The sequence below is a fragment of the Oncorhynchus kisutch genome, linkage group LG3 (genome assembly GCF_002021735.2).
Source record: "Oncorhynchus kisutch isolate 150728-3 linkage group LG3, Okis_V2, whole genome shotgun sequence".
NCBI classification, from domain to species: domain Eukaryota; kingdom Metazoa; phylum Chordata; class Actinopteri; order Salmoniformes; family Salmonidae; genus Oncorhynchus; species Oncorhynchus kisutch.
The window spans coordinates 56,212,336-56,238,579 of record NC_034176.2 but is presented as its reverse complement, the minus strand read 5'-3'; the positions used below and the strand labels follow the sequence as shown (position 1 = coordinate 56,238,579).

At 43.6% G+C, this 26,244-nt stretch overlaps 1 protein-coding gene across 9 annotated transcripts in view; it reads left to right on the top strand.

The window, feature by feature from the left end:
* The first annotated feature begins 1,160 nt into the window (after positions 1 to 1,160).
* Positions 1,161 to 26,244, top strand: part of LOC109885361 (diacylglycerol kinase zeta-like) — a 123,535-nt gene continuing 98,451 nt past the window's right edge. For 3 of the 9 annotated variants that reach the window (XM_031808936.1, XM_020477282.2, XM_031808907.1), the window contains exons 1-2: positions 1,167 to 1,250; positions 1,339 to 1,636. In XM_031808936.1, the coding sequence (XP_031664796.1) occupies positions 1,377 to 1,636 (260 nt within the window). In that variant the 5' untranslated portion in view covers positions 1,167 to 1,250; positions 1,339 to 1,376. Of the gene's footprint in view, positions 1,251 to 1,338; positions 1,637 to 20,265; positions 20,501 to 24,804; positions 26,072 to 26,244 lie in introns of those variants that run through there. The other 6 variants (XM_031808947.1, XM_020477290.2, XM_031808920.1 and 3 more) reach the window with 4 other exon arrangements.

The window sequence follows — 26,244 nt, the reverse complement described above, 5'->3', positions numbered from 1 at the left end:
TGGGCAGCTTCCTGTTTCCTAAGGAATTGCATTAACCAGCTCAACCAGTTATACAGCCCTTTGTAAGGACGATTTGATAAATGGCTTAACGTAGGTTATATTGTGTGTAGCATGCCGTGGTTGACTAACATAAGGTTACACAGGTTAATCATCACTCAGGCCTTTTCAAAGTATTGTTTGAGTTAGGCCACCACAGTGACGTAGTCTTCCTAATAAAAAAGCCAACGGCCAACTGTGAACAATGCAATGGATCAATGTGGTAACATACCCAATTGAAGAAGAGTAGCCTATAGGCCTAATTGCATGTTTGGTTCACTGGAAAATAGAAAGGAGGTTGGAACAATTCCAGTTTAACCTCCAATCTTTTATTTGATTGGAAGTGTTTTTATTTTCTCAGAAAGAGTTTACAGAGATGCCGCCCGACGCCCGTGAATGCAGAAGTTAGGGGAGAGACCAGTGTGTTGTGAACAACATAAGCATGAGCAACAATAGTGGAATCGGAGGTTTGCCTTCTAAGTCCCCCATTGAAACTGATGCAAACTGATACAAATATTTAAATCATGCCACAATTGTACTACATAATGCTAAGCAAGGTTGGAATGTTGTTACTTCAATTTAACGAAACACAATTATTTATTAATTTGACACCAAAAAAGTACAAATCTGTTGAAATCGCACTGTGGATGTAAAGACTCCAGGAGTTCCTGGATGTAAAAATGTTTGACCAATTACAGTTTATGTGACAAACCAGCATAGCAAATGTAGAGAATCTTGTACCATCTAAACTGCAGTGAAAATATATTTTCAATAGCCAAAAAATATTGTCTTTTCAGCTGTTTGAAGCTGGTGTACAAAACAGAAAGTAAAAGCTGGAAGCATAGAAATAGAGCACATAGAACAGATCTACAGCTTCTTAGACTTGCTTTCAATGAGAATGGCAGATCTACCTACACACAGTTCTATGTGAATTATGAAAAAAAAGATTGCAGTCAGAGTGCACTATAACTGTAGTATGCTGCAAAAACTAACACCGTTTTTTTTACTGCAGTAATTTTGCAGTGTAACTGCAGTTACAGTGCTGTATAACGGCAGTTCAGCTGCAATACACTGCAGTTATCCTGCAAAAATAGGCGGGGTTTAGGATTTTGTAGCTGTGGTAACTAGCGACGACCCTGTAAACCTACAGGATTTCCTTCTTCGCGTGAATACTGGCGACTACAACCATATTCTGCCTAACAAAGTCAGTATCTGTAAGCATATTTGTCACATTACAAGACGAGTCATAGTTTTGCTTTGAACTTCCAGTGTTGGAAACAAGCTACTTTTTTTTTTTTTTAGGTTGCGGCGCTCCAGAGTTACTACACAGCACGGTGTCGATGGCTGAGGCACCGGATACCGGGGACCGTATAACCCGTATCGTCCATAGCTCTACGGATTCACCCACGGCGATACTGGTGCCACCAACCTTAGAAGAACTGGCTGAGGAGGAGGACGTTTTCCTGCCCGAAATGGTATCACCATGTCCAGTCTTCAAGACGGGAGATTGTCCAGGAAAAGTGTCAACGCGGTTGGAAGGTGCGGGGGCATTGACAGCGGATACCTGCTTCCACACTATTAGGAAGCAGGTATCATACAGGTAATACATTTTGCATTTATCCCCACTTCCTATCCCAAACCCGCACGATATTTCATATAACTACTTCAACTGGCTACCCAAATGTCTGAAGTTTTCTCAATTGCAACTTGTGAAAGTAAACATCACCTGCAGCCGTCACAATCTCACCTGATAATGCACCCCTTAGTGTGGCAGCTACTGTAGCCTATTTGTAGGCAAGACAACATGTGTTCATGTGAGCTGACACTCCATTTCAATATGGTTCTTCATCAACTAGATAGGCCTACATTAAAGTTATCATTAGGCTACATTATCCACTATAGCATCTTATAGCAAAAGCAATATCACATCTGTCATTTACCCTGATGGGTATCATTCTTACTAAAAGCACCTGCTGATGTCCTATGGAATATAGTAAATACATGCTCATTCATGTCATGAATGGGGAAATCAAGGAACATACTTCTGTGTCATCCTCATAATAACATAGACCTCACCCCATTAATTGCTGAGCAATTAAATACCCTATCCTGTTTATTAGAATCTGGGCTATTTCAGCTGGTTTGTAGTATTGTACATTTGGCTGGCTGCCAACAGGCTATTGACTGCTTCCTGACCCTGTATGTTGCAACTCAGTGTGCTGTGCAAGTGAATGACATGACAGAGCAAGCAACTTGTCTTTGGTCATGAGGCAGTGATTCACAGAATGACCTTTGACCATGACCCTTACACATGACCCTTGGGGGGAAGGGGGGGGGGGGGGATTGAGAGTGTTCATTCACCAAAGCTAAACATAAAAAAATAGGATTTGGCTACAGTACAGGATTTTGACTGATATACAGCATAAGCGTATAATCTGTCACTGTATAACATCCAGTAGACCACTTCATACAGAATATGTGGTTTGCAATGAGACCCGGTAGTGTAGTTTTGCCTCCACAATCCCAACTGTTTGTAGCTTGATTGTAGAGGATGGCACAATTGTCTGTGCCCCTGACTGACTCACATTCCATCTTTTTCATTTTATATAAGGATTTGAGGGACTCTTTTTCTGTGCAGGCTGTGTAGAGTGATGCGACTCTGGTCCCTGGGTGTTGGTTATTGAGAGTCTGTCACTGCCAGCGGATGCTGTGATGTGTTCGTGGCTCTTATGTAACGGAAGGAGAGCAGCAAGGGATCAGGAGTTTTTTTTCTTCTCCCATTATAAGTAAGAGGCACTTACAAAAGGGGCTTAGTGAGCAGAGCCCTGGGCTGGCTGCATCCACTGGCTGACTGGCTGGTCCATAGAGGCCTGATGATGCTGGATGGTTAAGGCTGGCCTGGCAATGAGTGAGGCTGAGGCCATGTCAGTCTGGCTACATAAACACAGATCAGCCATCGCTTTCCTCTGTGTCTGTGACTAAGAGCGTCAATATAGCGACTCAAACAACAAGGCCTGCGGTAGTGATCTCATGTGTGATTCAGATGTTATCAGATTCAGACAGCAACTGCAGCAGGGGGACAGTTAAGGCGATAAGTTAATGCGGAATGTTATGTGCATCCATTCTAAGAAATGATGTGCCCCCCTCAGTCTCCTATCAGGATCGAGTATTCACCAAAGCTGTTGTATAATTGCATAGTAATGATAATAATGTAGTAGTAATAATAATAATGTAGGTAGTAATGATAACTACCTTTTTGGTTTTGGTTTTGATTAAATTAGTATTGTAGATTTTGTGAAAAGCTGAAATTTGTGATGAATACACAATGTACAGTGATCTCTGTTGTTTTGAATCTGTACTCCAGCACTTTGGATTTGAAATGATGCAAAGACTATGAGGTTAATGTGCAGACTGTCAGCTTTAATTTGAGGGTATTTTCATCCATATTTGGTGAACCGTTTAGAAATCACAGCACTTTTTGTACATAGTCCCCCCATTTTAGGGGACCAAAAGTATTGGGAGAAATTCACTTGTGTATTAAAGTAGTTAAAAGTTAAGTATTTGGTCCCATATTCATATCACTCAATGATTACATCAAGCTTGAGACTCTACACATTTGTTAGATACTTTTGCTGTTTGTTTTGGTTGTGTTTCAGATCATTTTGTGCCCAATAGAAATGAATGGTAAATAATGTGTTGTTTGATTTTGGAGTCACTTTTATTGTAAATAAGAATAGAATATGTTTCTACATTAATGTGGATGCTACCATGATTACGGCTAAGTAATGAGAAAGTTAGACGCACAAATATCAAACCCCCAAGACATGCTAACTTCTCACCATTACAATAACAGGGGAGTTTAGCATTTTTGGGTGGGTATGATATTCTAAATCAAATCAAATACAATTTTATTTGTCACTTGCGCCGAATAGTGAAATGCTTACTTGCAATCTCTTATCCAAAAATGCAGTTCAAGAAATAGAGTTAAGAAAATATTTACTAAATAAACTAAAGTAAAAAATAAAAAGTAACACAATAAAATGACATAACAATAACGAGTCAATGTGCGGGGGTACAGGTTAGTTGAGATAGTTTATACATTTGTATGTCTGTAATTTTCTCTCACATGAGCTCACTGTATTGCTCAACCTAAGGTAAAAAAAAAATCAAAATCAAAATCAAATTTTATTTGTCACATACACATGGTTAGCAGATGTTAATGTGAGTGTAGCGAAATGCTTGTGCTTCTAGTTCCGACAATGCAGTAATAACCAACAAGTAATCTAGCTAACAATTCCAAAACTACTACCTTATAGACACAAGTGTAAGGGGATAAACAATATGTACATAAAGATATATGAGTGAGTGATGGTACAGAGCGGCATAGGCAAGATACAGTAGATGGTATTGAGTGCAGTATATACAGTGCCTTGCGAAAGTATTCGGCCCCCTTGAACTTTGCGACCTTTTGCCACATTTCAGGCTTCAAACATAAAGATATAAAACTGTATTTTTTTGTGAAGAATCAACAACAAGTGGGACACAATCATGAAGTGGAACGACATTTATTGGATATTTCAAACTTTTTTAACAAATCAAAAATTGGGCGTGCAAAATTATTCAGCCCCCTTTACTTTCAGTGCATCAAACTCTCTCCAGAAGTTCAGTGAGGATCTCTGAATGATCCAATGTTGACCTAAATGACTAATGATGATAAATACAATCCACCTGTGTGTAATCAAGTCTCCGTATAAATGCACCTGCACTGTGATAGTCTCAGAGGTCCGTTAAAAGCGCAGAGAGCATCATGAAGAACAAGGAACACACCAGGCAGGTCCGAGATACTGTTGTGAAGAAGTTTAAAGCCGGATTTGGATACAAAAAGATTTCCCAAGCTTTAAACATCCCAAGGAGCACTGTGCAAGCGATAATATTGAAATGGAAGGAGTATCAGACCACTGCAAATCTACCAAGACCTGGCCGTCCCTCTAAACTTTCAGCTCATACAAGGAGAAGACTGATCAGAGATGCAGCCAAGAGGCCCATGATCACTCTGGATGAACTGCAGAGATCTACAGCTAAGGTGGGAGACTGTCCATAGGACAACAATCAGTCGTATATTGCACAAATCTGGCCTTTATGGAAGAGTGGCAAGAAGAAAGCCATTTCTTAAAGATATCCATAAAAAGTGTTGTTTAAAGTTTGCCACAAGCCACCTGGGAGACACACCAAACATGTGGAAGAAGGTGCTCTGGTCAGATGAAACCAAAATTGAACTTTTTGGCAACAATGCAAAACGTTATGTTTGGCGTAAAAGCAACACAGCTCATCACCCTGACCACACCATCCCCACTGTCAAACATGGTGGTGGCAGCATCATGGTTTGGGCCTGCTTTTCTTCAGCAGGGACAGGGAAGATGGTTAAAATTGATGGGAAGATGGATGGAGCCAAATACAGGACCATTCTGGAAGAAAACCTGATGGAGTCTGCAAAAGACCTGAGACTGGAACGGAGATTTGTCTTCCAACAAGACAATGATCCAAAACATAAAGCAAAATCTACAATGGAATGGTTAAAAAATAAACATATCCAGGTGTTAGAATGGCCAAGTCAAAGTCCAGACCTGAATCCAATCGAGAATCTGTGGAAAGAACTGAAAACTGCTGTTCACAAATGCTCTCCATCCAACCTCACTGAGCTCGAGCTGTTTTGCAAGGAGGAATGGGAAAAAATTTCAGTCTCTCGATGTGCAAAACTGATAGAGACATACCCCAAGCGACTTACAGCTGTAATCGCAGCAAAAGGTGAAGCTACAAAGTATTAACTTAAGGGGGCTGAATAATTTTGCACACCCAATTTTTCAGTTTTTGATTTGTTAAAAAAGTTTGAAATATCCAATAAATGTCGTTCCACTTCATGATTGTGTCCCACTTGTTGTTGATTCTTCACAAAAAAAATACAGTTTTATATCTTTATGTTTGAAGCCTGAAATGTGGCAAAAGGTCGCAAAGTTCAAGGGGGCCGAATACTTTCGCAAGGCACTGTACATATGAGATGAGTATGTAAACAAAGTGGCATAGTTAAAGTGGCTAGTGATACATGTATTACATAAAGATGCAGTAGATGATATAGAGTACAGTATATACATATGAGATGAATAATGTAGGGTATGTAAACATTATATTAGGTAGCATTGTTTAAAGTGGCTAGTGATATATTTTACATTTCCCATCAATCCCCATTATTAAAGTGGCTGGAGTTGAGTCAGTGTGTTGGCAGCAGCCACTCAATGTTAGTGGTGGCTGTTTAACAGTCTGATGGCCTTGAGATAGAAGCTTTTTTTCAGTCTCTCGGTCCCAGCTTTGATGCACCTGTACTGACCTCGCCTTCTGGATGATAGCGGGGTGAACAGGCAGTGGCTCGGGTGGTTGTTGTCCTTGATGATCTTTATGGCCTTCCTGTGACATCGGGTGGTGTAGGTGTCCTGGAGGACAGGTAGTTTGCCCCCGGTGATGCATTGTGCAGACCTCACTACCCTCTGGAAAGCCTTACGGTTGTGGGCGGAGCCGTTGCCGTACCAGGCGGTGATACAGCCCGACAGGATGCTCTCGATTGTGCATCTGTAGAAGTTTGTGAGTGCTTTTGGTGACAAGCCGAATTTCTTCAGCCTCCTGAGGTTGAAGAGGCGCTGCTGCGCCTTCTTCACGATGCTGTCTGTGTGGGTGGACCAATTCAGTTTGTCTGTGATGTGTACGCCGAGGAACTTAAAACTTACTACCCTCTCCACTACTGTTCCATCAATGTGGATAGGGGGGTGTTCCCTCTGCTGTTTCCTGAAGTCCACAATCATCTCCTTAGTTTCGTTGACGTTGAGTGTGAGGTTATTTTCCTGACACCACACTCCGAGGGCCCTCACCTCCTCCCTGTAGGCCGTCTCGTCGTTGTTGGTAATCAAGCCTACCACTGTTGTGTCGTCCGCAAACTTGATGATTGAGTTGGAGGCGTGCGTGGCCACGCAGTCGTGGGTGAACAGGGAGTACAGGAGAGGGCTCAGAACGCACCCTTGTGGGGCCCCAGTGTTGAGGATCAGCGGGGTGGAAATGTTGTTGCCTACCCTCACCACCTGGGGGCGGCCCGTCAGGAAGTCCAGTACCCAGTTGCACAGGGTGGGGTCGAGACCCAGGGTCTCGAGCTTGATGACGAGCTTGGAGGGCACTATGGTGTTAAATGTCGAGCTGTAGTCGATGAACAGCATTCTCACATAGGTATTCCTCTTGTCCAGATGGGTTAGGGCAGTGTGCAGTGTGGTGAATGATTTGTCACTAGGTCAGTCCTAATGTTATACTAACTAAGGGAAAAGCTTTCAATGCTGTCCAGATGGTGTTTCAGATTTATAACAGGGGTTGGAACCAGTTCAGGGAACAGATCTGAAAACCAGAAAATACATTTTTTTAGAGGAACAGAATCAGAACTGAGAATGAAGTGATCTATACTGTTCCGGAACAGAACCGTGATTTTTAAAAGCATGGGAACTGGTTAATAATGCTCTTTTATGTTCCTGGCATTTTTTCCCAGTCCCACAACAAAAAAAACACAACAAAGCGCCTATGCAAAGTCCTCACTCTGTTACTCGGAAGCATATTCTAGTGTCTACCTGCCAGCTGAAAATCTTTGCCAGTGCGTGTGTACGCTATATACCTGCCCATTCCACTCCGAAGCATAGGCTACTGTAGCTTACTGATGGTACAAGTGGGATTCAGAAATTAGAGAGATTTTTAGAGAAGAATGGATTAACTTATTTTAATGCAAGTTATCACGTTTTTACAGTAGATTTATTAACTACAAAAAGATAAGACGTGTTTTATTTTAATTCTAGTGCTGCTCTGCACACACACGCTTGTTAGCTAGCTAGCTCTGGTCCAACGTTAAGCCAACTCTCGGAAGTTCAAAGACATTAAAAGTTCCTTCATAGAAGCCGCTCCTGCATAGGTATAATTATGCCATAACAAGATGCCCAGTGCTCCAAGCCTAGTCACCTCCTCCACCCTCCTTTGCTCTCTCCCACAAGCAAAATGTCAGTCGCGTCTCGCACCCTATACTTGTCTGTCCAATGCATGTAATCAACTGTATAGCTTGGCCGCGCAATAGCATGGTGAAGTAATTTAATGTTGAGCCAAATGTCAAAATATATATTTCAGAGATTTAGGAAGGAATGATATAAACCATAACTTTTTGGGGTCAGAACCTTTTCAGAACTTTATTTTGCTTTGTCAGAACAGTGGAATGGAACAAATAAAAATGATGGTTCTGTTCAGAATGAAACGATTGGAAAATAATCTCAGTTCCAACCCCTGATTTATAGTAACAGTCCTGGTCATTTGGACCGCCAGGCATTCCGCTGTCTGAATACTGAATTGTTATAGTTTGTTATTTGAAGCAGGCTCACAGACTCAGACAGGTGCATGCTCTTCTATCCAGCAGATTAAAACAGTGGGAAATCGAAAAGTTATCAAATGAACAAATGGCAGCAAATTTGAAGTCCCAAGTTCTCTCACAATCTTTATACTAGGATGAATTAGTCCTAGTTTTTAGGCCACCAGACAAATGGAAAGAAACCCATTTCATCTAAATGGGATTAACCTGGTAAATAAATGGTGCCATGCAGTGTAAGTAAGGGTAAAGGATGACTGAGAGGTTACAGGTTCATCCCTTCAATTTGAAACTAAATAGAGGGAACCTGTGGCATACAATATTGTCTGTTGGAGGAGAGCTTTGGTGATCTCTTACTGTATATTCAAATCAACTGTGCGGATTGTTTTGGATTTTTTTTTTTTGAGAAAAGGGAGCAACAGATTAAGGTAGAGATTTCTAATTCCATTTCCTCGCAGAATGTTGTTTCTGGTGTTCAGGATAAGGTTGATCTTATCCTGTGCTTTAGATCAGATCATCACTCTACATCTGATGTAAAATGTGCTTTATGCCGTACCAAAACATTATACCTGTTGCACCAGCTGTTCTATGAGCTATGCCTGCGATTGTCTTCTTTCATGAAATGCACAGACAGTAATATAAATCTATATTTTCAAAAGGATGTGAGTTTTGTGTTCATATATCACAACCTCCGCAGGCTTTTTCGAGTGGCCTATGCATGAGTCAATAGCAAAAGAATACGCTTGACTTATGCTACATTATAGCATGCCAAATGTGTCTGATTTAGATATTAACAAACTCATAGATGAGCTGCCACCGCCCACTAATTTGCCCAGCCAGAGATCAAATACCCTGACGGGGATTCAGTGAAACAAAATTGCATTAATTGATTGTCAGAAGTTCCTTGATTTCTGATAATCAATCAATGTGATTTTGTTTCAGTGAATCTCTGGCAGGAGATAGCCTAGGCTACTACGCGAGAGGAGCAAAATAATCCACCTGTTATGCTAGGCTACATAACATGCGAGCAAAATGTTCTGATGACACTGCTAGACGAGCAAACTAGACGAAAGATTATCATCATGACCACTCACCTCAATTTGGCTAATGTTTCCCCAGCCTAATTGGAACCAAATATCAAAACAAAAAATCGGACATTGATTGATTTATCAAGATGTCCCCACCCTTGTCTCAAAGTAGAGCGATAACGCTGTCCCAATCATAACGGTGCTGAAATGATAGTTGACTCCACACGGATATTGCTTTAAACTTTTTAAAACGGTTGGATGACTTTGGGAGTTTCAATAAGCAGCAATATGATAAATGCCTGCATTCATTCTGTGACATTCATTCCCACAATAATTATTGATAGATCCACCCAGTTGTGGCTCAGAAAACATGCATCAGATGGTGGGTTTTGCCAAAGCGATGGGGCGTCCCTCGCAAAGTTTTTAGAACTGCCACGAGGAAGGTAACAGCCTAGTAATGGGCACTGCCTAGCAACCATAATAATGAAGCATCCAATCTCGCGCTCGTGCATTGCCTACGCCGGTCTTCAATCGACTAATCTTATTTTTGGTTGGTACAACAGGTATAAATTCTCATCCCGTAGCTACGCCCGACCTAACGTTTAAGACCAACTTTTTTTCTAACACCCAACTGGTGCAACCGGCCCTGCGGATGATTCAGGGATGAAAACCGATGCGATTGTTTAATCAATGAGACCTATGATATATTGCATTCTGTGGAGACCTACGTAGATGATACGCATCCAATACCGGACCAGATCCATCCTTACTGAAATGAGCCAGCACCAGCTGTGCCTCCCTCCGTAAAGCCTGCACGACGACGTGCACCACACGTCCTATTGAAATGCATAATGACATTAAAGCCACCAGGCCTCTCAGAAAAATTGATAATACCCTTTGTACTCCTTTCCTGAGTCTTTGCATGTTATAAAGATGAAGGAAATTGTCATCCCTGTCATTGACATTGGGACACTCAGTGTTGACACCAAATCTAATTTGAAAGGCTGTATTGACACTGAACAAACAGACGAGGCTAATTTCAGCTCATTTAAGGTCCTCTGTCTCTGGGTCGTATGCCTATAAGGTAGGTCCTTACGGCTCTGTTGACACTCTCTGGTTAAGGTTGTTTGTGGTTTGATGGAGGGAGATGCAGGGCTACAGCCCCTCTAACGAAGGGAACAAACTGTCCCGTCTGGACTCCCCATCGACCCCTGACACTAATGGATGCTGATCGTAAACCCTCCTCTCCAGAGAGTTACTTGTAATTACCCGCATTTTAAATCAAATCAAATGTATTTATAAAGCCCTTGTTACATCAGCTGATATCTCAAAGTGCTGTACAGAAACCCAGCCTTAAACCCCCAAACGGCAAGCAATGCAGGTGTAGATTTAGCAAATGACTTGTGATTTATTATGCTGCACACCATTACTAACATGGAACATTTCTATTTAAACAACAAAATAACTTTGTCGGACAAATAGGTGTGGGCTAGACAGAGGTACGTATGTCACGTATCTCTGACCACGCCAGGTTTTTGTTCTCTGACCATGACTCTCTCACAACTCAATGCACAACACTGAAAGGTTCCGGTGGCCTATTTTACTCTGCCAGGGCTCTGAATTGTCTGATTCTACAAAGACTGCTCTGTCTGTGGGTGTCATTTATTATTTCTCACAGTCAAGTAATCTGATTTTCCAGGAAGTGTCTGCAGCCATAAAGGACCAGTTAACACGGTAATAATATTGAAGTATTTTCCTCTCTACAGAGGTTAAACAGGCCATTGTCTGTTCAAGCTCAAAATCAATACCTGCTCTATGGCAGTGTTTCCCAACCCTGGTCCTCGAGCACCCCCAACAGTACACAGTTTAGTTGTAGCTCTTGACAAATACCTCATTCAACTCATTGAGGGCTTGATGATTAGTTGACAAGTGGAATCAGGTATGCTTGTCCGGGGTTGGGAAACACTGCTCTGTGGAAACAAAAGTTAGTAGTGAACATTGGGGAGCAGCTGGTATGTAACTCTCAACCTCATCATGAATGACTCAACTCAGGCCAGAGCTTTGTTTGCTGTGGACTAGATAGGTTGGTATGTGAGAGTATTCAGGTCAGCCACTCCCAGACTTTACCTCATCAATGATATTTTAAATAATGCTTTATCATGTGTGGTTTAAAATGTTGGGTGGTTAACTTTGTATGTTTTTGTCTTGAATTCGCTGACGTATGAAGTCAAGGAGAGCAATGCAATGTGAAAATGAACACTCCACACAATTTGTTTAGATCTACCTCTTCTTCAGCAATCCTACCTGGATCTGGTGAATCCAATATCCCTTCTATTGCAATATCTCTTCCCATGGTGAAGTTTTAAAATAAAATACTGCAGTTTGAAATGCAATCAAGAACATTGGGAAACGGCAGCACTCCAAAAAGCCTTTACAAAACAGACAGAACGACGTCACCTCATTTCAACTTTTTTTAAATTTTTGTCCGGGTGTAGACTCCTGCCTTTCCGCAGTTATGCCTTCATCAGATGCGTAATGGTTGCTCTGGTGAAGCCATGACTTCCGAAAACGCGTTAGACTGCCTGGCCAAAGATGAAATGAGGTGACATCGTTTTCCCTCTTTCTTAAAAAAAAAAAAACGGAGTGCCTCCGTTGTTCTTGAACTTGGGATTTCATTTGAAGCCGTTGTCACATATGGCAGACCAACCAGCTAATAAAGGAAAATAATACTGCAGCTCTCTGCAACAGCTGAGAAGGGCCACTTCTCTCTCCACAGTTGTTGGATAATTATGTTTCCTCTCTCATCTTATGAGGACACATAGTTACCTTAACCAAGGAATTGAAGTGGGAGGAAATAATGATAGGCTACACAAAGACACCTGCACATGCACAGACAGAAACACGCACACAGAAACAGACATGCACACAGAAACAGACATGCACACAGAAACAGACACGCACACAGAAACAGACATGCACACAGAAACAGACACGCACACAGAAACAGACACGCACACAGAAACAGACATGCACACAGAAACAGACATGCACACAGAAACAGACATGCACACAGAAACAGACATGCATACAGAAACAGACACGCACACAGAAACAGACATGCACACGGAAACAGACACGCACACAGAAACAGACATGCACACAGAAACAGACACGCACACAGAAACAGACATGCACACAGAAACAGACACGCACACAGAAACAGACACGCACACAGAAACAGACACGCACACAGAAACAGACACGCACACGGAAACAAACTAACATAAGAAAGAAAAAGAAAAAAGAGTGGATTCCTACAATTGAAAAGGAAATGACAGCTGACAATGAAAGGATGTCCGGTTGTCATGACGCCTAAGCAATCAATGCACCTTGCAATCAAATCAAATTGCATCTGTCATATGCGCCTGATACAACAAGTGCAGACTTTACTGTGAAATGCTTACGTACGAGCCCTTCACCAACAATGCAGAGTAAGAAAGTGGCTAAATTAAAAAAGGAAATGGTAACATAATAAAATAACAATAACGAGGCTATATACAAGCAGTATCAGTACCGAGTCAATGTGTATGAGGGGGTACGAGGTAGAGGTAAATTATGTTAAATGTACATGTAGCTAGGGTTAAAAGTGACTAGGAAATCAAGATAGATAATAAACAGAGCAGCAGCATATGTGAAGAGGGTGAAAGTGTGTCTGGGTGAGAATTTGACAGGGTGCAAATAACGACGAGCAGAGGAAGAGACTGAGCAACTCAATTTGGACTCACTGACTGGCCTCTCATTTCCTGTGTTAACAGTGAGATATGTCTGAGCTGTAACACCAGCTGAGTTACAGCTCAGCTTCCTCAGGAAGAGAAACGGAGACTGAGAAATATCGAGGCAAAAGAAGACTAGAAGACTAAATGTATATGGACCACCAAAGTAGGCACTACCAATGGGCTTCAGAGTGATATAAGGCTCACCAGAAGATAATGGTTGTGGGCGTTCATTAATTGAGACAAACTGGTCTGCCAATGTGGCCTTCCATTTCCTTCTTGCTGCCTCTGCACCTTTCCATAGCTGCTAAGAGAGCATTTTGTTTTTCGGAGTGCTGCCCTCTCCAACGCTTTACTGTTGAACAAAAAGGTGATGTGATGTTCAACATGGTTTATTTGTAATGTAAATAATGTGTGGGGGAAGTGTAGCGCTTCTCCATGGGGAATCAACATTCAAATGAACAAGAAAAATGTGATAGAGGGAGAGAGTGTGTTCCCTGATCATGTGGATTATGTTAAATGTTGTTATTGATGTTACCTGGCAACTGATAATTGACCTTTGACTGTTGGCACATCTCTGGCCGAAATTCGGCTCTGAATGTCGATGTAGTCTAGCAGCATTCAGTGCAGTACATCGCATCTAGTGCAGCAGTTATTCTATAGGTCTAGCTATGATAATGGCGCCGGAGGAGATGGCTGCCATTTTACGGTCCCCTAACCAATTGTGCTATTGTGTGGGTTTTTGTCGAGTTATTTGATTCCTGCTTACAAGCAAAAACTAAAGCAGGAAGCACCAGTGACTCGGTCAATAAAAAAGTGGTTAGATGAAGCAGATGCTAAGCTACAGGACTGTTTTCCGGCATTCTTCCGATGGCATTGAGGAGTACACCACATCAGTCACTGGCTTCATCAATATGTGCATCGATGACGTTGTCCCCACAGTGACTGTACATACATACTCCAACCGGAAGCCATGGATTACAGACAACATTCGCTCTGAGCTAAAGGGTAGAGCTGCCGCTTTCAAGGAGCGGGACTCTAACCCGGAAGCTTATGTGAAATCCTGCTATGCCCTCCGACAAACCATCAAACAGGCAAAGCGTCAATACAGGACTCATACTACACTGTCTCTGGTGAGCGGAGAGAGGGAAAAAGGCCTAGCTGCTGAAGGGTGCCCACACACAGAACACCCATTCTTGGCAGAGGTCCAGGTTTACCTTGAGGGGATGTTTTTGTATTGTCAGTACAGTGATTACACTACGGAGAAATAATCACAGAACAACTGATTTTAGTGGAACAGCCACAGTATCTCTCTCTCTGCTCTCAGGATTAGACTACAGTGAATTAAATGAAGCGTTGTCCTAGCACGTTTACCGTGTTTTTCTACCAATGAACCCGATTTTTCTGGGCATCCGTCTCAGTTCTGTTCTAATGGCAGATGAATCACAGGCGGCTGCTGTAACTGCACTGAAGCGCTGTCTTTGGGTGTTATCAACTGTGTTTAGGACAAGTCTTAATCGTTGTAAGAACCCCAAGGAATATGTGGGAATGTAGCAGCACATCCAGATCTACAACCGCCAAGCTTTATACTGGTTCTGTAGGTTTGGCTGGTTGAGAGCGGTTGAGGAAACATAAAAGACTTGGAACATGAAGCGTTGACTTTAAGTTTGAGACCGTTTCACTCTTCAAACAGAAATCGGTCGTTGTCTCGTTTCCCCTCCTCCACGAGGGGATCAATAAAGGATGAATCCATCTGTTTTTATAAGTTCTCTTTTATAGTGTTTTTTTTTTCTCTGCAGGACTAAGAAGCTCTGTGTTGTTCTAGGAAAATGTCCTTTCTATGTGAAGCTTTGACATAATGTGCCCAGGTAGGAAGCAGCTGTGGTTCGGCTCCTCATTAGAAAGTCTCAGGGATATTCTGCCGTATTACTCCGACTCGGCAGATTTCGCGACTGCCATAGTTTCATTGCGTATCCCACCCAGTTCCTTATTCTGCATAATGTTCTTTCAGCTGCCGTACAGTATACTTACCCACCACTTGTAATGTACCACTTTATTTAAGACTGGCACCTGTGGTGTTCAGTAAGGTGTTGTGTCTCTCTGGTCCCCTCTGCCACTGAAGAAGTTGTCACATAACAGTAAGTGTTGGACTCAGTGGGAGGTTAATGTGCCGCTGGGTCAGATCGCTGGCCTTCGATCAGGACCCAGCTTGCAGGGGCCCCAGGACGCTGAGATGCCTGCTGAGACTGAGTCAGGCTGACAGGCAAAAGCAATTGCCAATCTGAGAGACGGAAGTCTGCCTCAGACAAAGCGGATGGTTTATTCGTGACATTGGAGATGAGGGTGTGACAGGAAGATCATTGAAAAGGAATAGGTGCGGCGTTCGCTCACCATTAAAAACGCACTTAAAAAAAAAACATGTAAGCAACTATTAAAAGCTTGACGTTTCGTCTTTCACCAATGACCTTCAAAGGTGACAGAAAAAGACACTTTCTAATAGGAGAGGTGTGTTAGACCAAAATAATGGAGGCTACACACAGCCATGTTTTATTTTCTTCCATGAACTATGTTGGAAATTGCTGGTCCTTTTGGTGATGGTCTGATTATCAGATTTGTTCTGCTCATAAGTCTGCTGCTTGTTCTGCTTCAGCAGGTCATTGTAACTTGGCTGCAACTGGAATGTAATGAGCTAGGCCTATTGAAAGATTTGGGTATGGCAGAGAGTAGTTTATTTCTTGCTGATTGGAATAGTACAAGAGAGCTCGGAGTGTTCTAATATGGAACATTGATTAGCAGCATCAACAAAATATGGGACATTTTTATACAAGATCCTTTCGGAAACAAGATGACACATATGTAGGGTCTTATTCTATCATAAAATTGGTGACCCCCCCCCCCACACACACACACACACCTTGTCACATCTTAGCATGGTCCCAGTTCTGTTTGGGCTTTCTTGCCAGCACCTATGGTCGTTGTCATTGCCAAAGCTTGTTTGTCCATGGGTGGAGATGATATACAATCCCCTCTAGTGGATATAGTTTGAAATACATGAAATATCCTGAAGTGGCCCTGAAGTGTCAATTTGTTGAGTGACAATGGTCACCTGTGCTTTTAAACCAGACATGCACTGTGCATCTAAAATGAGTAGGTTGTAAGTACTTCAAGGCCTTATCTTTTTTTTTCTTCTACATGAATCTGCGTATAAATGCACAGGGCCAACAATGAGAGAGAGGGACAGGTAGACATGGAGTGGGTTAGAAAGGGGAGGAAGAGTGATTCTCTTTCATCAGGAGAACATAAGAGACTGAGAGCAGAACCCTTTGGTCGGCTGAAATTGGCCAAATAGAGATGAAAGTCTAGGCCAAAACGCACGTGTGTCATGTCTAGCTAACCAAAGAGACTGTACAGAGAAATAGAATGGAGAGCCATCCTGCAGGACAGGCATCACTCTACCTTTCCTGTCCATCTACTCTCATCTTTGATCATCTACGTGTGTGTGTGTGTGTGTGTGTGTGTGTGTGTGTGTGTGTGTGTGTGTGTGTGTGTGTGTGTGTGTGTGTGCTGCATGCACTAATTCAGTAAATTCGCAATGTTGGTGGATTTTTATTCCCCCGTAATACACTTGATCAAAGGGATTCATTACACGTGATATCTACCACCATGTACATGTCTGCATTCCTTGCCGGTGTTAAAATCAGCCTGGTGGCAGTGTGAGTTTGAACTTTGCCTCCCACGCACTGCCGCATCAACCCAAAGAGAAGTTAGCTCTGTACTGTACTAAAAGCAGAACCATACAGCCACTCAACTAAAACAGAACACCGTGTCTCGTCTTGAGAGGTTTGATAAACAGCTAAAAGTGGCACATGGCAGAATGTCAGTTCACATACAAGCGAGCCTGATGTGACTCTAAGGCCAGTGACTCAACAACAAATAATCGATCCATTTCTAAACCCCTCTGGCAGTAGGGCTTGAATGCACAGCACCGTACAGTCAGAGAGGGAGTCAGAGAGTTCAGACTGTTATGTCTTTTCAGGGGTCTGAGTGGCACTTGGCTCAATGCAGCTATCTCTTTGTGGTCTATGTGACTGCTAACCAATCTCATGGTTCCTCACTTTGACCTCCTATCGAATTCAGTCAGCGTTTCTCAAGAAGCCGGCATATAAATATCCTGCAGCCCTGAGCTTCACACACTTAAACAGCTCTGACACTTCAGTTGAAGTGGCATAAGGTCTTTCGTAACACATCGCCATGCAACATTTCTGATGGTAACTTCTGGTGGTAGAAAGCTCCAAGAATAAGGGATTAGGTCAGTTGCTATGCCATGGACAACTACACGTTGCGAACAGCTACTGTGCAGCTTTCATGCTGACAATAGCGTGTGACAGACCGTCTATAATATACACTGAACAAAAGTATAAAAACGCAACATGTGAAGTGGTGATCCAATGTTTAATGAGCTGAAATATAAGGTCCCTTATTTCTCCCCAAAAAATGTTGCACACATTTTGTTTACATCCCTATTAGTGAGCGTTCCTACTTTGCCAAGATCCACCTGACAGGTGTGGCATATCAAGAATCTGATTAAACAGCACAAAGAGTACACAGGTTCACCTTGTGCTGGGGACAATAAAAGGCCACTCTACAATGCCACAGATGTTTTGAGGGAGTGTGCAATTGGCATGCTGACGGCAGGAATATACACCAGAGCTGTTGCCAGAGAATTGAATGTTCATTTCTCTACCAATGTCGTTTTCCAGAATTTGGCAATACGTACAACCAGCCTCTCAACTAGCCTCACAACCACAGACCACGTGTAACCATGCCATCCCAGGACCTCCACATTCGGCTTCTTCACCTGTGGGATTGTCTGAGACCAGCCACCCGGACAGCTGATGAACTGTCAGAAACCGTCTCCGGGTAGCTCCTCTGTGTGCTCGTTGTCCTCACCAGGATCTTGACCTGACTGCAGTTCAGCGTCGTAACCAAATTCTTCAGTGGGCAAAATCTCACCTTCGATGGCCACTGGCACGCTAAAGAAGGGTGTTCTTCACGGATGAATCCCGGTTTCAACTGGACAGGGAAGATGGCAGACAGCGTGTATGGCGTCGTGTGGGGGAGCGGTTTGCTGATGTCAACGTTGTGAACAGAGTGCCGAATGGTGGCAATGGGGTTATTGTATGGGCAGGCATAAGCTACGGACAACGAACACAATTGCATTTTATCGATGGCAATTTGAATGGACCGAGATGCCGTAATGAGATTCTGAGGCCCATTGTCATGATATTCCAGCGCTGCCATCACCTCAGCACGATAATACACGGTCCCATGTCGCAAGAATCTGTACACAATTCCTGTAAGCTGAAAAAGTCCAAGTTATTGCTTGGCCTGCATACTCACCAGACATGTCACCCATTGACCATGTTGGGATACTCTGGATCGACGTGAATGACAGCGTGTTCCAGTTCCCGCCAATATCCAGCAACTTCGCACAGCCATTGAAGAGGAGTGGGACGATAATCCACAGACCACAATCAACAGCCTGATCAACTTTATACGAAGGAGATGTGTCGCGCCGCATGAGTGCAAATGGTGGTCACACCAGATACTGACTGGCTTTCTGATCCAAGCCCCTACCTTTTTTTTTAAGGTATCTCTGACTAACAGATTCATATCTGTATTCCCAGTCATGTGAAGTCCATAGATTAGGGCACTAATGAATTCATTTCAATTGATTGATTCCCTTATATGAACTGTAACTCTGTAAAATCTTTGAAATTGTTGCATGTTACGTTTTTATATTTTTGTTTAGTGTAGCTATACCCCCAATCGTTCAAAACCTAGAGGCAAACTACTCTTTTCGTCTCAACATTGGATGTTACTCGCACGGATCGATGACCTCGATGACCTCGACGGATCGATGACCTCGATGACCTCGATGGATCGATGACCTAAGTGGCATTCACTTGACTACATAAAACAAATATATTTCAAATGTCCACCGCGGGCTACTGTTAACCTGCTGGCCGGGTGACGGATCTCGTCTGGTGGGCGTATTTGGCTCAGGCCTGATCTATATGATGAGAAGGGACAGGGACAGCCTGATGCCTTAACTCTGATGTCAGACTGAAGAGATAAGAGACCAGATGGTCCCCATGACAGATTCTGCATGTCCTCTCCGTCTGTGTCTGCCACTCACACGTCCTCCTTTTCTATTTCGATCTTTTCTGTTTGTCTGTCTCTGTCCATCCACTCACATACTCTTATTCCCGCTGTCTTTTACAGCAATCGCTTTTCACGTGTAAGGTTGTGCAGTAGCCCTCGTCTGCTCTGCTCCTCGCCTTTCTGCTCACACAGCGCTACACTATCAGCCAGGAATGCAAGCAAAATCGAGGAGGCTTGGAGACAAACGGAGACATCTCTCCTCAGTCCTCTCGCTTCCAACTGTTTATTGTTGTAGTACGTGTGCCAAGCAATAAGTGAAATTCAACTGAACTTGTCTGCCCGTTAGCTTTTACAATTGCGATATTGTCCAATCCGTGAACAACACTGAGGTCAAATGTCTAGGCATACTGTAACTCCGTAGATATGACAGGTAGTGTAGGATTCAAGGCCTTACTTTTTATTGCTACATGCCGTAGAATGTTTCTCATTGCCCTCCCCATCAACTATCAAAGATAAACATTGGGGGTAGGGGGAATCTCCTCCAGCTGTCTAAAAATAGACAGTTTTATTTTTAGCCAGTTTTTAACATTCTCTCAGTTTTTTTCTTCCCCTCTCGCTCACTTTCTCCTCCCCCTCTCTCTCTCTCTCTCTCTCTCTCTCATTCTCTCTCTCTCTCTCTCTCTCTCTCTCTCTCTCTCTTTCTTTCTTCCCCCCTCTCAATCTCTCACACTCACGGGCTTATGTCACAAGCCATGAGGAAGTCATGAAACAGGAAGTGAGCAGAAGTGGACGGGGGGAAGAGAGAAATAAGATAGTCCTGAGAGACCGACAGACAGACCGCACAGTTGTCAGCACAGTTGTCAGTTGGACTGGAGCTCTGTAACTCGTTGCCAGGTTTGTGTTGTGGGACTGACAGGCTGACACAGGAATGCTAGAAATGACAAGGAAGACTGCTCTTTGGTGAGCCACCACAAAGGAAGCCAGAGAGGGGACAAAGGACTGGATATGTGGGGTCACCGGGGGAAGTGGGACGTCCCTCCAACCCCTCCGCTTGCCCCCACTCACAGGTAGTGGTGTGTGCTCTTTACTTCTCTTGGTATTTTGGTCACAAACCACTAATGGCTAGAACGTGGTGTGAAACCTAGACTATGGAAACATTTCTCTATATTCTTGGTTTGATTTGTTCCAAGGGACTTTCAGTCTGGTATGTCTACGAGTATACTACTTAAAGTTTTACTTGGGTTATAGATGCTGAACACTAAGATTGTGTTTATTTTCTGTGTTGTGTCGAACTTAGAAATGTAGTTTTGGTGTGTCCACTTATAACGATCTTGGCCATCGACCAGTATGGGATTCATTTATGAAATAAAACAGAGCTGTATAACGTTCTAGAAAGTTGTCCATTAGCCAGCAAATTTGACTGGGATGAACCCGGGTGAAGACTAAATGTCATGAGATACTAAAGTTGTGCTGTTTCAGGATGATGCTGCTTCTATGACAGTGGGCAATAGTCAAGGTCTGGATATTTGTCTTGTTCTGGAAGAATTAGCATTTTTTAGTTCTCATTTCTGCCACATCTGATATATGCAACATCTGACTTCTCCTCATTTGAATTGGATGCACAATTCTCTATAAAAAGAAAAGATGAATATCGTAACATTCACACTTTTATTTGGTTATATTATCCCCATTTTGTCTGAAGGCTTTTCACTCATCAAACAATGTATCCACATGATATTTACTTAGTACAGGAGTGTGGGTCATTGATTCACCCCTGGGGGGGAGGAATAACTCAGTTGCACCACATACCCACAGGGTGGCGCCCTACACCTCTACTTGTTTTGTACCGTACCTCCATCTGCTTATCCGTCTGTCTCACTGTCTGGGTTTCTGTTTAGTCACACAGTCATCCATCATCCGTGCTATGACTGCTGTTCTCTTCACTGTATGTCCTTCTGCCTCAAATATTGTGTTCCGTAACTAGAGGCAATATAGAGGAAATTCACTATTTTATACAGTGGGCCTATAGTGTGAAGCTTTCTCTGTCTGTGCCTATTCCTTTCTTGGAATAGAAGTTCCTATTCTCTTTGAGCTGTTGTGGGTCCTCTACTTTTGACAGTTGAAACCATGCTGTGTGTTGCTGTTTGGATGCTTCTCCCACATGTAACACAGCTGAGGGGTATACTAAGAAGGACGATCAATGAGTTAGCCAACTAACTTCGATAAACAGACAGAAATAACTACTACTACTACAAGAAATAAGCTAAACATAGATATGCATTTTGGGTTGTTAAGTCAATCAGATTCAAGTCCATTTCAAGCTTGTCTCTCTTGAAAAATAAAAAAGTTATTTCCAAATATTTAGGCAAGTTAGCTAGTTGATCCTGCTTTGTAGTATACCCCTCTGAGGGAAAGAAATAGGACCAAAACAGAAGCGAATGGAAGAATAGCAGGAAGCACCTTGCCGTTCGCGGTTCAGTCGTGAAGTGAGTACAACTCCCCCGCTGGTGACATCACTTCCTTCCTGTCAAGGTAGTAGAAAGTGACAACAGGACAGCTAGAGGGGCCATGCTGCTGCTAGTGCCCTAAGCTGCCCAGGAATGTGGAATTTTCAGATAGACCTAAAAAAATAGAGGCCTGCCAATACCGGTCATGCTTATCTATTTACTTGTTGACAGATCAGCCACTTTGCTGTCTGTGGACTCTGCACCCCTTGTATTTACTGTGTGGCCACAATGTTGTAGCCATGCGGTGGCCTGATGACTGTTTCAAGTGGGAAATACTGATTTGATTCAATCTGCACAGTAAAGGTTGTCTGCTCAGTGCTCAGTATGAGGCCTTCTCCCTCAACCCCACAGGACCTGGTGCGCCCCAATAATCTGCTTCTCTACATTCCGCTGTTCCTCCTCACCTGTAGAGTCCTGTCCCAGTCTACCTCTACCTCTCTACTACCCCTCCAATGCTCCCCCTCTCCCCCTGGGATATACTAGCCTCTGCATGAATTGCAGCTCTGTTTGGCCCATTCTCCCAGTCCCAACCACTAATAGATCTCTCCAGCTTGTAGTCCTAAAAAAACGGAAATGAGTTGGCATTTTCTACCTCTGGTTCGTTGGCCATTCCTATGGGGGAAATGAATTGGGGAAAGAATGGGTTTTTGGGATGAACACCGAAAATAAGGTCTGAGGTTATGAGATGTCAGGACCTTTTTATGAATTATGAAGCCTTTATGTGCTTGTTTTGATTACTTAAATTCTTAAAAATTCACAAAAAAGTGACGTTAGCTGATTAAGATTATCTCCCAGAACAGAATGTATAATATGTTTTAAGCCTGTCTTAACCACAGACCTTATTTTCTGCGTTTTATCCCAAAATCCTATTAATTTCCCCCTAGTCTTTGGCCAACGAGCCATGACGGAGTAAGCCTCTATTATTGCCTATAAAAACACGGCATTTACTAATGCTCTCATTGGTCAGCTAATCTAATGACCAACCAACCACATCTACTGAGATCCCAATCACAGATCCTTCTATAATCTAAAGGACTGCTGTCTCGTAGTTCGATAAGATTTTCCCAGTGATGCTCTGGAGCAGGTTTTCATGTCCAATTGAATTTACCGCAGGTGGACTCCAAGTTATAGAAACATCTCAAGGATGATCAGTGGAAACAGGATGCACCTGAGCTCAATTTCGAGTCTCACAGCAAAGGGTCTGAATACTTATGTAAATAATATATTTCTGTTTATTTTTAATAAATTGGCAAAAATGTCAAAACCTTTTTTCACTTTTGTCATTTATGGAATATTGTGTGTAGATTGAGGAAACAATTTATTTAATACATTTGAATCCTTTCCGAATGCAACTTTAAAATATTGCAGTAATATTGACCTACGGTGATGTTTGTTATAAAGAGATTGCATCGCGGACAGAAGACTCTTGCTTTTTGAATCACAGGGGATGAAAGGTCTCTCCACAGAAACAGCCCACCCCCATAATGTAATTGGGGCGTGACATGATCCCAGATAGGAAGGCACTCCAGAACCCCATATCCTGGACCTAACGCTTCCTAATTGATCCTGTTAACTGCAGTGTGGTCCATTAGGCTGAGACTGTGCCTGGTGTGACCAGTGCTGCCCCCCCCCCCCCACCACAAAAAAGCCTGAACCTGCTGCTTATCAGTGAGGTTCCTCTTCTCCAGCTCTTGATGGCGTGACTCGCATTGACACAAAAACTCTCAATTGCACATGTAGTAACATATGTGCAGTGGTAACATCAACCGTGGTCTTGCTTGGTAGCCTATGTCTGGCTTAGTGACGTGGTAGATGCTTGAGACTCTTGTAGGAATCGTGTATCTTTCCTCACTGTTGTTTTGTGACTAATAGGTCGTCTGGTGGACTAACTGGAGTCCTGTATCCAGCCCTGTCTGTGTGACGCTCCCATCTCTCTTCCTCCTCGTGGCCTGATGCATTATTGATGCAGAGGGCGCTCTAAAAACCTGGAGATTGATTCGCTTGATTAGAAAGGGGAGCAGGACGAGGAGCTAACAACTGGTTTGTGACGTGGCATTTGGTGTGGATTTGATCCCCAAGTATGAAGCCGCACGTACACCTTCTAGCGATGGCGAGTCTGCTGAAAACCCCATTTCTAACATGGTTTATTTGAAAGATATTCCCATTTGAGGACAACTATTTTCTGCCCAGCAGACACAGAGGAGCCTGTTTTAGGGATCCTCTGATTGTGTCAGTCCAGGGTCTCCTTCGCCTGATCATTTAGGTGACTCATATCCATACATGATGGTGGGTGGACACTTTCCTCCGGTTATCTCAATCTGATGCTAATGTAATAGAGGCGGAAAATCACTATTTGTGTGTAAGACAAAGAGCGAGAGAGAGAGTCTGTATTACTTTTTGACCATAGATGAGATAAAGATAAGACAATAAATGTGTCGGGGAGGGGGGGAAGAGAGGACTCCCCAGCTGAGGCTGTTACTTCATAGACGCCACGGTTGACATTTTCTAATTAGACAGAGTAAAGTTTCTGCTATAACCGTTATCCGCTGACTCGGGGGGCCTGGATGAAGGAACAGCTGAACCCAGCAGTGTTGACGCATTGCACTCTATAGTGTGCGTTTTAAGCCATACCAAGTGGATGGCGTGGGCTTTCTATCCGTCTTTATGTAATGTTTGAGTAGGCTGGCAACTGAACATGCTGCAGTTCTTGGTGCCAAAGCTGGAAACTCTTATCCACACAGAGAAAAAGTGAGCAATCGACTGGATCAACAAATGGAACATAGACATCACACACACACACACACACACACACACACACACACACACACACACACACACACACACACACACACACACACACACACACACACACACACGCTCCCCGTCCATCTAGATTCTCTCCACATCTGTCTGTCTCTCTGATATTTTTGTGAGTGAGGCGGAGCAACTTGGCGACTGAGCGAGAACAAGCAGGCTGGCTGTGTCAGTGGGAAGTGTCTAGCACAATACTCACACTTCCACACTGACAGGCAAGCAGTCACAGGGAGCTTGTCGTACTCCCACACCACACAGGGCTTATGGTGGAGTGTTCTGGGCTTTCCTTCTTCTCCCCCTCCTTCTCCCTGTCTCTCATGTATTTCTAATGAACCACCAGCGGAGGGGAGAGGGGGAGAAAGAGAGAGAGGAGCGAGTGGAGAGTACAAGCTACACACTGAAAGACAGGAAAAACAAGCAGGCAGCTGAATAGGCACCTAATCTTGGGGTCCTATGAGCGACTCTTCTGGATTTGACACTTCCTGGACTGTTGCAGTCCTGAGAGAGGGAGCTGTGTGAGTGCATAATTGAGCGTGAGCAGCAGGGAGAGCAGTACGGACAGCAGAGGGATCAGGGAAACGGAAGACAGAGGTTCTCAAAGGTGGGGGATGTGAAGTGAGAGAAGGAGCAGAGGAGAGGGGAGAAAAAAGGAATGAAGGAAACAACAAATCCTAAGAAGCAACCTCTGCTTGAAGCCAATGGATCAAGGACTCCGGGATTGAAATCTGCAGCAGGACGTGTGCTGGTGGAAGTGTGCTGTTGGAACTTGAGGGAAAGAGAAGGGGAGCAACAGAGGGGAGAGACAAAGAATAATACAGGACATGGCTCAAAGGATTACCTCTCTCTCCGGCAGAATGGGACGCTTACTCCACATGGAGGCTAATCAGGACCTGGGAGCCTGAGCATCTCTCTCTGACTTTTCTCTTCTCTGTTATCTTGTTTGGTCTAAGGAAGGTGGGAGTGACTGAGGTAAGCCCGGTAGAGAATTACTGTTGTTGCCATTTTTGCTGTGGCTACGGCCATGAGGACGTTGTGACTCCTGGAGCACTTTGAGCCCCTACTCTGGAGTGGACCTGCGCTAGTGGCTGACGGAGAGACTACCATGGAGCCACCGTGTGACCAGGGGGCAGGGCCTGGCCTGACTGGGTCCGACTCAAACCCGGGCTCCCTGTGGGACGGACAGAATGCCGTCACGGCCACCTCCGTCTCCTCTTCCAACTCAGACCTGCCCTCCGCCCTCTTACCTGATGAGGAGCACCCGGACGCGGGCCGAAGGCCAAGCAAACCCTTCACTGGCCTCAAACTGTTCGGCAGGAGGTAAGACACAGACCAACGTCTCACTAAGCCACTGAAGTGCGTTGATCACAATGCTGTGGAGCCTGTAAATGTTCAGTGGCCGATTTTTGATTCCTGGATGCTTACTTAGTAGCAGCACCAACAGGTATGAGTTTCCAGCACATGCCAATAATGACTGGGCTGTGTGTGAGTGG